This window comes from Dryas octopetala, chromosome 1, assembly GCF_963921425.1.
Source record: "Dryas octopetala chromosome 1, drDryOcto1.1, whole genome shotgun sequence".
Taxonomy (NCBI): domain Eukaryota; kingdom Viridiplantae; phylum Streptophyta; class Magnoliopsida; order Rosales; family Rosaceae; genus Dryas; species Dryas octopetala.
The window spans coordinates 17,215,289-17,228,529 of NC_141366.1; the positions used below are offsets into that span (position 1 = coordinate 17,215,289).

Below are 13,241 nucleotides of genomic sequence, written 5' to 3' on the forward strand. Positions count from 1 at the left end.
ACTTAGGTTTTCCTTTTACACTCTCAGAAAACACATATAATGTAGTAGCTTGAAAAAGGTGTAACTGTGATATGGCTAAAATGGTTGATGCCAAGGTGTTTGTAATTGTTGAGAGTGTTCTACTGGTCCCTTCATTCATGCATTTTTAGTTGGTTTTTAGTTGGATGCTCATACTTCTACATGGTATCAAAACAAGTAATTCACATGGTATTAAACATTATGCTATAGGTGTCAGTAACCAAAGAAGGTGAAAGTTCATGCATAATATGATCTAATTAGTTAGGCATCTGAGCATACTATTAGACTTCATGGCCTTGGAGATTACTAGCTTTATGGTACTGAACTTGAACTCAAATCTGTAAATTTCCAGATCAGTGTATTCTTTGAAAATTCAAGTAGGGAGACTAAAATTTTGATTGTAATATGCTGGCGTGCATGAATTCTTTTTCTTTTTCTACATCTGGGCGCAGACAATCAGAAGAAGATCTCTCACCTAACAGCACTACAAGCTTTGGGGGACCTAGAAATTTTAGCAGCTGATCTAACTGATGAAGGGAGCTTTGATGCCCCCATAGCCAGTTGTGACCTTGTTTTCCATGTTGCAACACCTGTCCACTTTGCCTCTGAGGACCCAGAGGTACAGATTTATTGGAATTGCTTAATTACATTCCACATTCAATATAGCTGCTGCAACTCAAGGACAATGCCACTTCTTCCATTTCCAATATACAGAATGACATGATCAAACCAGCAATCCAAGGGGTATTGAACGTTCTGAAATCATGTGTGAAAGCCAAGACAGTTAAGCGCGTTGTTTTGACATCATCAGCAGCTGCAATTTCAATCAATACGCTTAATGGAACAGGTCTGGTCATGGATGAAAACAATTGGAGTGATGTTGAGTTCTTGACTACTGAGAAGCCGCCTACTTGGGTAAATCACCAAATTATTTGTCTCTAAGCCTTATTCTTCTAGTTAATGCTCAAGCAAGACTATAGGCCTAAAATGAAGTAATTAAACATTTGAACTAGGTGATTAAACAAAAGCTTTTTCTCAAATTTCAGGGGTATCCTGTCTCCAAGACACTAGCTGAGAAGGCAGCTTGGAAATTCGCCGAAGAAAATAACATTGACCTCATCACTGTGATCCCTTCTCTTATGGCTGGTCCTTCTCTCACTCCAGACATCCCCAAGAGTATCGACCTAGCCATGTCTTTAATTACAGGTGTGAAAACCAGGGGCTAAAATATGTTACATGTCCATATTCCTTTGACTTGAGACCTTGTAGCTATAATGAAGAACTACTGCTTTCACCACACCTTAGATGGGTGGTGTTTAATCTGATGGTTCCTTTAAACGTTTTACAGGAAATGAATTCCTCATAAATGCCTTGAAGGGTATGCAACTGCTATCAGGTTCAATATCCATTACACATGTGGAAGATGTCTGCCGGGCTCATATTTTTTTGGCCGAGAAAGAATCTGCTTCTGGCAGGTACATATGCTGTGCTGTCAATAGCAGTGTTCCTGAGCTTGCAAAGTTCCTCAACAAAAGATACCCTCAGTACAAAGTCCCCACTGAGTAAGCCCCTACTCCAAGCTTGTACTCAAACAGTCAAACACCTAGTTTCCTATATAGTAGTTTTGCAAGATTAGTAATATGATTAGATTAAGCTGCCCCTAGTTTTCTATAGTTTTACTTACATACTACTATATTCTGTTGAATTTGTTTCAACTCAAGGCCACCCCTCAAATGTCTTACACAGAAGAGCCTGATAATTAATGGTGGGAAGTAAATTCTTAATGCAACATTGAATAATAATGAAGTAATATTCAATGGGAATGTTCTTTAAAACAATCCATCATAATTCTCATTTTGCAAATTGCAATTGCAGGTTTGGAGACTTTCCCCTCAAGGCCAAGTTGATCATCTCTTCAGAGAGGCTTACAAAGGAGGGGTTCAGTTTCAAGTATGACCTTGAAGAAATATATGACCAAGCTGTGGAGTTCTTCAAGGCTAAGGGGCTGCTGCAGAACTAGAACTAAGTGTCTCTCAGTACTACTTTTTGATTCTGTCACATGTATCACAAATGTGTAATTGGCGTTTATCTGCTATATATGTTCATCACAATTTGCTGAGTTTAGTATGGTGTATTTTGAGTGCAGTTTCTGACTTCTGAGGAATGATAAACTGTGTCATTTCCTGATTAATAAAATACAACCGTGACAGACAAAGTAACATGTTGTTACATGTTACTAATCACCTTCTAAGATGCTTGTTACTCTCTAAATAGTATAAAAAGATTTGATTTGATTTTTTGTAAATTTGATAATTGTGAAACACACAAGCTAGAGTATGTTCCTCTGCCAATTTGTAATTTGCAAATGTATAATAGTATTAAGTGTCACTCTTTCCCAGTTTGAGACAAAGTAGAAAAAACCTCTTGCAACAAACATCGTATATAGATAACAAAGATTGTCACTTTATAGTAGCAAAGCAGTCTCTATTATCAAATTTTCATTTTAAAGGTAAAATTATATGGGAGCAAATTTTGGAGAGGAAATAACAAACTCATACAGTCATACTTTTCACTATTCATATCAATATGAAAGTAAAGAAATGATTTGCAAACAGAGAAAAGAGACTATTAGGAATGGAAGAAAACAAAAAGTACAATCAGTTGTCAATGTTGAAAGGATCCGGAAAAGATTTCATTTCGAGAAAAAAGAACCTTTCTACTAGTACTATTCAATATCAATATAAAAGAACAGAAATCAAATGCAAACAAAAAACGTGATTATAATGAAAGAAAAAGTAGGATCATTTTTTTTTACAATGATCACTTTTTAAAAAATCCAAACTTTTAACTATCTTTTTATTTTTTATTGATTGATAAAGCTATTAGTATAGTTGGTTGGACAGTCGGAGAGATAGTAAATTCGAATACTCATATTTCAAAATAAATAAAAGAAAAAAATAATCATGATTTTCAAACCTATAATGTTTTTTCAATGGAAACTACAATAATGCCCCAATTCAAACTCTTGCATAAGCTTATTTCTCTCGCAAACCCTCAAACTTCTCACTCAATGCTACTTAGTTCAACTTTTCTTCCCAATCAAACAAGATAAATATTGTATTAAAGTTGGTGGTGCATAAGTCCTCAGGTGCTCAAATGCAAATTCAATTAGATGAAGGGAAATTCTATGTATGACATACAAATATATTTTTGACCACTAAATCTAAACAAATTTATTAACTTGTATGTCATAGGATAGTCGTTCCATAGACAAAGATGAAGTTCACACAATCACACTACAAGAAAATTTGCCATATGACACCGACCACAATGGTGTCCGGGCAATAGCAACAATTAATGGTGGCTAATAGCATACCTGAAAATGGACGAGGGACGGTTCAAACAGTGGAGAAAATCCATCGGGTTCAAAGCTTATACTCACTGTAATGAGAAAGACTTGAGAAAGAGATAAACAAATTGAGAAAGAGATACAGAAACCTTACCTAACTTTGCTGTGCAGAGAGGAGGTGAGAAAGAGAGAGTACACGTTTTACAAAAGTGGAACGAGCATTTCATGTTAAGTACAAGTGTACAACAACGACATGACTCCATCATGTCATATAACAATCCAAATTCTCAAGATTTGGGCTTTGTATTTTTCTTTAATAGACACTATTAACACAAAATGTGGAAAATAAAAAATACAAATTAGAATATATATATGATAAGACTGTTAACACTTAACGACATATTTTCCTTTACATAACCTAATAGTATGCAAATGTGGCTAAAATTTTGTTACTGCTGCTTAAATGTCTATTTAAGAAGTAACCCCTTCAGAGATAAACCATTCCCATAAGTCCTAAATACCCCTTGTGGCTACCTATTAAAACCATTACCTTTGATCATCTCAAAGAACCAACACTTGCATTAAATTCTGAGAGAAAGCAACTAAAAAAGCCATGGCCACCCAAACCATCTCCCCAAAGAAGACAGCTTGCGTGACCGGTGGCACAGGGTTCATGGCATCTTTGCTGGTCAAGCTGTTGCTAGAGAAGGGCTATGCCGTCAAAACCACTGTTAGAGACCCTGGTCAGGCTTCCTCAACTTAATGTTTTCATTTAATGTTCCCAGAAAATACATATAACGTTGTAGCAGCTGTGACATGACTAAAATGGTTGATTGATGCCAAGGTGTTGAATTGTTGTATCACCATTATGCTATTGGTGTTAGTAACCAAAGAAGGTGAAATTGCATAGTATTAGACTACAAGGCCTTGGTATACATATGTAAGCTCTGAAGAATTTTGATTTTAACATGCTGATGTGAATTGTCTTTCATTTTGTATCTTTGGGGGCAGACAATCCGAAGATCTCTCACCTCACAGCACTACAAGCTTTGGGGGACCTAAAAGTTTTTAGAGCTGATCTGACTGATGAAGGGAGTTTTGATGCCCCCATAGCAGGTTGTGACCTTGTTTTCCATGTTGCTGCACCTGTCAACTTTGCCTCAGAGAACCCGGAGGTACAGATTTATATATACATATATATATATATATATATGTATATATAGGATTTGATTGCTTCATTAAATTTCATATTCAATATTATAGCTGCTGCAGCTTAAGGACAGTATTAATTGCAACTTCTTCCACTTCCAAATAATATACAGAATGACATGATCAAACCAGCAATCCAAGGGGTATTAAACGTTCTGAAAGCTTGTGTGAAAGCCAAAACCGTTAAACGTGTTGTTTTGACATCATCAACAGCTGCAATATCAGTCAATACTATTAATGGAACAGATTTGGTCATCGACGAAAACTGTTGGAGTGATGTTGAGTTCTTGACTACTGAGAAGCCACCTATTTGGGTAAATCACCAAATTAATTATTTTTGTCTCTAAGCTTTTGTGTTCTGTAATTAATGTGCAAGCACGACAATAGGCCTAAATTGAAGTAGATGATCCAACAAAAGCTTTTTCTCAAATTTTCAGGGGTATCCTGTCTCCAAGACACAAGCTGAGAAGACAGCTTGGAAATTCGCCGAAGAAAATAACATTGACCTTGTCACCGTGATCCCTTCTCTAATGGCTGGTCCTTTTCTTACTCCAGACATCCCCTTCAGTATAGGCCTAGCCATGTCTTTCATCACAGGTGTGAAACCAGAAGCTGGAGTACTACGTTACACAATGCACATGCATATTCCTTTGACTTGAGGCCTTAGATGGGTGGTGTTTCATATGATGGCTCCTTTTAACATTTTACAGGAAATGAAATCCTCATAAATACCTTGAAAGGTATGCAACTGCTAGCAGGTTCAATAACCATTACACATGTGGAGGATGTCTGCCGGGCTCATATGTTTTTGGCAGAGAAAGAATCTGCTTCCGGTCGGTACATATGCTGTGCTGTCAATAGCAGTGTTCTTGAGCTTGCAAAGTTCCTCAACAGAAGATACCCTCAGTACAAAGTTCTCACTGAGTAAGTCCCTAGTCCAAGCTTGTACTCAAAACACCTAGTTTCCTATATTGCTGTTTTGACTGCTTAGCAGTATGGTTAGATTAATTAAGCTGCCCCCAAGTTTTCTATAGTTTTAAGTACTACTATATTCTGTTGGAATATTTGTTTCAACCCAACTACCCAAGGTTACCTCTAAAATGTTGTCACGTAAAAGAGCCTGGTAATTAAGGATAGGAAGTGAATTCTTAAAGCAACACTGAATAGTTATGAAGTAATATTTAAATGGCATGTCCTTTAAAACAGGCCATCAGCTCTTGTACCATTTCAGATGGGTTTTTCTCTCATTCTCATTTGCAATGGCAGGTACGAAGATTTTCCCTCAAAGGCCAAATGGATCTCTTCCGAGAGGCTTACAAAGGAGGGGTTCAGCTTTAAGTATAACATTGACGAAATATATGACCAAGCTGTTGAGTGCTTCAAGGCTAAGGGGCAGCTGCAGAACTAGGACTCAGAAGTCTCAGTACTTTATGATCCTGTCACATGGATCACAAATGTTGTGCAATTGTTGTTTATCTAGCTATGTTCTGGCTCATTATTACTTTTTGGCCACCTTTTTAAATCCTAAATAAAATTACTTTTAAAGCCAACTTTTTTTATGAAATTATTTGTTTTTACCCAAACATGAAAGTGGCAATGACAGCCATGATGTACACCACTCCACTCAATATGAGACATGTGTTCCACATATTAGGCATAGTTCTTTTCTTGTAATACATATAATTACACATGTTTATTATGCGTAATAAGAATACAAATATTGTAACAAAAAGGAAGTAAAAAATATTAAGTGGACTGATAATAGTACAGCACAAATGATGGTGAGCAAAGTGGCAGTCAAATAAGAAAACCAATAAGAGAGAGAATGGTGCATCAACGTTGCCAACATTAATTCTCATCCCACTGGCCAGAAATTTATCAATGATGCATCAACCGTGTCAAACTATAACACGTGTACAATTATTAATACTTAATGTCTAAATTCAACACATTATGTTAATAATTGTACATATCTTACAATTTGTGTGGATTCGTAATACCACGTAATCTTACCGTCACACGAAATAAATATTCCCTTGAATCTTGAGTAGATTCAAAGTGATGTCCCTAAAAATCTTTTATCATTGGATCAGCTTTACTAAAAGTAAAACAATCTAACTTGATACGACCCCTCCATTTAAATCTTTCAATCTCGATGCCTGTTCACTAAAGCAATTAGAATCACGAAAAAGAGAGAATGAAAAAAAAGAAAGCATGAAAGAACAAGTTTTTGGTTTCTTGGACTGAAGCAAGAACAAGTTTAATAGACAGTTTAATGCTTTCAGTGCATAAGTTGGCTGTCTGCTTGTCTCTCTTAAGGCTTCAGCGTTCAATTAAAGGATGCTGGTTCTCTACCAGATCTATTTCAATGTAAGTTTCTTCAGCTGCAACAGTTGAGGAGGTATGCTTGGAGTTGTCCGGGCTACGTCTCATCATCAAAATCCACGATAAGGTCTGTACAGCGTCCCTCATAGAAGGCCTTTTTTTGGAGACATCATTGACACACTTGTAAGCAAGATCAGCAACACTAGCAAGTTCTTGCACGTTAAATTTTCCGTCAAGACGAAAATCCACAATTTCTTCCCACCCAAGTTTTCCCTCTGTCTCCATTGCAGCCTACTCCTCACCATGAAAATCATAGAATGGAGGGTTACAGCATTATTCTTATTATTATTTGAAATGAAGGGCATTGCTTCTCATAAAATTGTTGCAGTGTGTTGCACATGTGTGTGCATGGAGAGTGAGAGAGAGAGTTCTTACAAGTTCCACATATTCCATGAGACCCTGCTGTGGATTCCTGCCTGTAATTAGTTCAAAGAGCAGCACTCCAAAACTATAAACATCACTTTTCTTAGTAAAGACCTTTGTGAAAACATACTCAGGATCAAGGTATCCAAAAGTTCCCCTGATTTTAGATGAACGTGATTTAGTATGATCCTGTCTTGAAAGCCCGAAATCAGAAACCTGCTCAGTAATGAAAATAATTACACATTTTTTTGTCATGAAAAACTGACCTCCGAAAATCAAATGGAGACACTACCAAAAACAGGAGAAAATGGTGCACTCAGTGAAAACAAATCTCAGTAACTGAAGTTGTCCCATTCTATTTCACATTAAAGAAGAATTTGAAATCAGGCAATCATTCCACTAGTCTACACTGTTCAAGTTATGGTGTTCTGAGTGTTGATTCATGAAGGAATTAGACCTATTTAACAAAAGAATACAAGTAGACAACAATCCAATTTAGCAATAAATTTTCTGAAGGCTAAGTGGTATTGAACTTTTACCACATCCTTCTTATCCCAATGTGATTATACAATGTTTTAATAATAACAAGAAAAAAAGAGTCACATACCCTAGCCCTCATTGACCGGTCCAACAATATGTTGGAAGACTTGATGTCGCGGTGCACAACTGGAGGAACTGCCTGTCATAAGAAGGGGAATGGAGCTGAATAACAGTTCCAAATCAGTTTTATTAACCTGGAACCTAATATGAAAGCATACCCCATAATGCAGGTATTCCAATCCCCTTGCAATATCAAGAGCTATGTCAATTCTCAAATCCCAGCTCAATGGCATATGATCACCTGCACTTCCAAAGAGTCTAAGAAATGTGCACTATATAGGAATGGAATATAATCAGATAGAATTGGTTGACTATTTCCCACAACAAAAATAAAAATTGTCCTTTTATCATCCATAAAACTGAACTTGACTATAAGCTTTTGTATTAGGTGAATATCACAATGATCTCAGTCTCAGGCTTATCATGTGCTACATTGCTACTATGAATTCAAGTTATTGGAAGCTTCATGAGAAAGAGAAGGGGGCAAACCCCAATAAACGTGCAGACAAATATGCATAACCTTTGAACAACAGAAAGAGAAATGCTAGAAATTTAATCAGCAACTACAACTCTAAGGAGAAATTGGTACATGTCACAGTGGAAGCTAAGCTACTCTTATGAAGATCCTCGCTTACAAAACCTTAGAAACTCTAAATGGAAACTTCCTATTCGTTTCTTGTGATTATTTGTCTTGTTAGGCTTAGTTTGTTCTGTTTGTACTTTATCTGTACCTTTTGGTTGAATAAATTTTCACTCGACCAAAAAACAACCCCTTTCGAACAACAATGGGAATCGATTAAAGCTCAGTAGGACATTAAGTAGGCACACTTTCACTTAATGAATCTTGAATTTAATTGCTTTGGTAATGATCCAAACTTCAAAGATTACTTTAAGACTTAAAGAGGCTCTAAACCATATGATGTGTAGTTATTCATGTTAAAAAACAAACTGTTGCATTATGAATGAAAAATGTAGAGAGTTATGAGGTTTGTTACCATGTAAATGAGAAGCAAGACAGCCGTTGCTCATGTACTTATAAAGAAGCATATGTTGCTCCATTTCTGCAATATATCCCACCAAGTTCACAAGGTTCTTGTGGTGTAATCTTCCAAGTAAGAGAACCTGAAAACAAAGAACAAGAAAAAACAAAAAGAAAACCCATTAATATACACATACACACCTATGTATGTGCGTAAATACATAGATAATTAGATGCAAGGCATGTACTATGAATCTCTGATTACCTCAGCTAAAAACTCGTTTTGTCCTTGCCTGGAATTAGCACCAAGAACCTTAACAGCGAAAGTGTCACCAGTGGGCATTTGGGCCTTGTAAACAGGCCCAAACGCTCCTTGTCCTATAGTTGTTGTAAAATTATATGTCGCACTCTGTATATCTCTGCCAAAACCCAACAGGCCCAAAATACAAAAACACCAGTAAATGACTCTTCTCAGCAGTGCAAGAAATTTTTTAATTGATGGTACACCACGAGCTATGATAAGGACGTGGCGTTACAAATTTACCTATATTATATAAAATGTATTCAATAAATAATACTTAAACCTTTGAATTCAGATATTGTTTTTATAATTATACATGTGGCAATCATTTATAATAATTTATAACATCACATAAGTATGACACACTTTATTGTTACAGTAACACCACGTCATAATGTGTTATTTCCTTATAATATTATGAATTCACCCAAATTATATAACATGTATACTGTACTTAAATCCTAAATCGAGATATTGTTTCAGAAATTGTATATGTGCTACCAATTATATTAATCTGTAACACTATATCAATATGAGTATATTTTATTATGACGTTAACACCATGTTGAAGCTTTTTTGACGTGATATTACGAATTTACCTAAATTATATAAAAACTGTATAATCATTAATACTTAAATCCTAACCAGATCATTAATATAATACAATGAAACGTGTTACCATTTGTATTAATATATATGTAACAATACATTAGTATGTCACATTTCATTATGACATTAATACCACATCATAAATTAATTTCGACATAATATTACAAATTTACTCAAATTACATAAAATATATACAATCATTAATACTTAAATCATAAACTCAGATAAATAGATATTGTTTTAATAATTGTACATTCTTATTATTTCCATTAATTCATTATACTGCATCAATATGACACGTTTCAATGTAACGACAACACCACGTCAATGTGCGTATCCAATCCTTAATACTTAAATCCTAATGCTAGATATTATTTTGATAATAGTATCCATGTTATCATTTGTATTAATTTGTAACATCGTGTCAGTGTGGCACGTGTTACCGTCACACCCAATAATTTTTATAAGGCAACCAAATTCCATACACATACATAGATACCTGTAGGAATACTTGGGTATACCGCAAGCGGAGACGACGCTCTTCCTCCTTAGGCCTTCGAGCCACAAGGTCATGTTGCTCCACTCGGAAGTTCGGGGCGAGTCTTGGCCGAGGTTGGAGTCCGACGCCGCCGTGCTGCTGGGGTCCACCACCGCATTCCCACCGACGGGTTCTGGAACTGTCGTTGCTTCTGCTGCTGCTGCACTCGGCTGTGAACTGCTCCTCTGTATCCGCGTACACCTTCTTCGGAATATGAGGCAGCACAGCGCTCCAACTCCGAGACACACTCCCACTGTAAATCCGATCACAGCGCCTATCACCAGTCCCCATGTCATCACATCCATTGTTACTCAAAGTCTGAAAGGTTCCGAGTAGTAAAGACGGCGTGGCGATGTTGGAGTCCGACAAAGCCGACCAACTGGCTACGTCCTAGCTTCTCCTTTTAAATGGGAAAAGATGGGTGATACGGTGTCGTTTACAGCCAACTTAGGTGTGTAAATGAGTTGTTAAATAGACTCAAAATCAATGAAGATGTGATACCGATAAAAGATTAGTAGTACTATAGTCACTAATTATTCTCCTAATATTTTGGAATCTGAAATGATGTGGCATTATTTCATTTGTTTGTTAAATTTCAAATGTCTTTTAGTTATAACAAATAAAAAACTGACATGCCATGTTTTACATTAATTGAAAAACAAAAGGTGAGATAATAATTGTTAAATTGAGATAATATGGGATTATAATTCATACCTAATATACTAGTTGGAAAAATGGAAATACGTATTTACCACAAAATTCAGTGCCAGCGAAATTTTAGAAGTACCTAAAACTTCAAGAGAGCGTATTGGGTAGTGTTAATATATGTTTCTCTTTTTGGCTGAATGCCATTTACATGGATTTTATAAATCCATAAAATCCTGTTTGATTGAGAATTCAGGCTTTCTGTTCTTGTATAAATTCCATTGATTGAGGAACATTCTAAAAATTTGCATATATGCAAATTGCATGGGATTATCTAAGCCTCTAGGATCGGGTTGGGCCTGCTAATGCTGTTGTTTCTTACTGTTTTTTTTTGGCTGGATTTGGATTGGACTTTTTAAGAGTGTCTAGTGAACTTTGGGTTCGCCAATAATTTTTCCAATTATCCTTACTTCTGTTGTAATGTCCAAAATTATACAAATGGTCCCCAATACTTTGACCAAAGTTTTATTTTGATTCTCAAACTTTCATAGCACTTATTTTAGTCCTTATACTTTGAGATGTGTGTTTATTAAGGACATAACATAGCCTAAACTCCGTTAAATTTATTTATAAAAGTGGTCATGGGCAATAGTGCACTTTGGTCACATAAAAGAATCCCACTATATCAAAGTGCATGTTCTTTAAATATCTTGAAATGTTAGTATTTTGAAATATATTTTCGAACACAAAATTTTGGAAAATGTTGAGAATTCTGGGAATATATTTTGATATGCAGCTTTTGATTTACTTAAGGGTTTTATTTTGTAATTATGGAACATGTTATTTACGCAAGTTCAAAATTATTGAAATATTTGGAAATTACTTGCAATCTTAGATTTGAATCGATGTATTTTGTACTATTTTTCATGACAAAGAAAATAAAAAACCAATTTTGGACATAAGAACGTGCGTTTATGAAGAGCACTCTAAAGGTAGCTAATTTGTTAGCAAGTTAATATGAAACTAACTACCATGTTGGACCCATCACACGATATAATCACATAATCTGAATCATCCATTTTTTAGGCTCCACTTCAAAGATCATCTTTGCAAAAAATTAACCAAATAGAAAATCAATTAATCGTCTAACTATGATTAAATAAATAGACGAACATTGTTTATGATAAAAGCATATAAATGTTTTCCTAAAAGCTAAGTGTTAGATAATTTGTGTATTGATACACATAATCGCTCTATTTAAAACCACTAATCCCAACAACCTTCAATCAAAAAAGTATTGAGGACTCTATCAATTGAGTATGTAGGCTTTTTGTACTAGCTGAAGAAAAAAAAAAATTGTTTTAAGGACTTTATCAATTGAGCATGAGACCTCGAAAATTTTTCTAAATGATTTTGGGACGATGATAATTTTTGTGGATTTATGGGATTTATTTGAGGTTAATACAATTTTTGGAGAATAATTAGAAGTTGTTAGGATTTAATTTGGATTATTGAGAACTATCTGGAGATGTTAGAATTTTGATTAAAATTTTTGGAAGTCAAATATTGAAATTGACGTCATAGGAAATTAATACTACTAGAGAGGAGTCCGTAGAATTTTTCGGAATATTTTTCGGACTTCCAAGATATTTTAAATGAAAATATGAAGCTAGAGGATTATAAAAAATAGAAAATAGGAAAATGCTGACGTGGATTGGTCATTTTTTATGAAAAGACGACATTGATGTGCGGTGGTAAATATGGAGAACCACATTAATCGAAAATAAACTATAAGGACCAAGTTAATATATTGGTGAAAGTTGAGGGATTATTTGTGATAAAAAGCTCTCAAAGTATGAGGACAAACATAAGTGTTATGAAGGTTTAAGAACCAAAATGAAACTTTGGTCAAAGTTTGAGTACTATTTGTGTAATTTGCCTCTTATTTTATTATTATTATTATTTTTTTTTTGTATGAAGAGAGGAGAGTTGAACTTAGGATCTCTTCCAACATTGAAAAGAGAAATACAACTAGCTAAGCCAATCGCTAGTTGGGGAAATCAAATTTTATTATGGGTGTAAAGGATAATTGTCTTCGAACCCCTACTAAATTTTGTACTTCTAATGATGAATGTTTTATTTGTATGACGATTATTGATCCATTAGATTTAGGTTTCATTTGGTTCTCGAATTTGAGAATTGTGAATGTGTATGAGATTTCACTCCCATGTTTGGTAACTAGTTA

General features: G+C 35.1%; 3 protein-coding genes across 3 annotated transcripts; 2 read left to right on the forward strand and 1 right to left on the reverse strand.

Annotated features, from left to right (window-relative positions):
- The first annotated feature begins 81 nt into the window (after positions 1-81).
- Positions 82-2,309, forward strand: LOC147298655 (anthocyanidin reductase ((2S)-flavan-3-ol-forming)-like). Its single transcript, XM_086230177.1, has 5 exons — positions 82-637; positions 733-933; positions 1,065-1,224; positions 1,367-1,580; positions 1,894-2,309. The coding sequence occupies exons 2-5, from the start codon at positions 739-741 to the stop codon at positions 2,036-2,038; spliced, it is 714 nt and encodes a 237-aa protein (XP_086086303.1). The 5' UTR covers positions 82-637; positions 733-738; the 3' UTR covers positions 2,039-2,309.
- A 1,671-nt stretch (positions 2,310-3,980) lies between these two features.
- On the forward strand, positions 3,981-5,984 carry LOC147298656 (anthocyanidin reductase ((2S)-flavan-3-ol-forming)-like). Its single transcript, XM_086234162.1, has 6 exons — positions 3,981-4,110; positions 4,379-4,542; positions 4,690-4,890; positions 5,014-5,173; positions 5,287-5,500; positions 5,843-5,984. The coding sequence occupies exons 1-6, from the start codon at positions 3,981-3,983 to the stop codon at positions 5,982-5,984; spliced, it is 1,011 nt and encodes a 336-aa protein (XP_086090288.1).
- Positions 5,985-6,665: 681 nt separating this feature from the next.
- On the reverse strand, positions 6,666-10,835 carry LOC147298657 (calcium/calmodulin-regulated receptor-like kinase 1). The gene is made up of 7 exons (XM_086256237.1): positions 10,313-10,835; positions 9,169-9,322; positions 8,920-9,046; positions 8,083-8,165; positions 7,932-8,003; positions 7,337-7,540; positions 6,666-7,192 (listed from the first exon to the last, which is right to left on the reverse strand). Exons 1-7 carry the CDS (start codon positions 10,654-10,656, stop codon positions 6,899-6,901), a joined length of 1,278 nt encoding a protein of 425 aa, XP_086112363.1. The 5' UTR covers positions 10,657-10,835; the 3' UTR covers positions 6,666-6,898.
- Between the last annotated feature and the right edge of the window lie 2,406 nt (positions 10,836-13,241).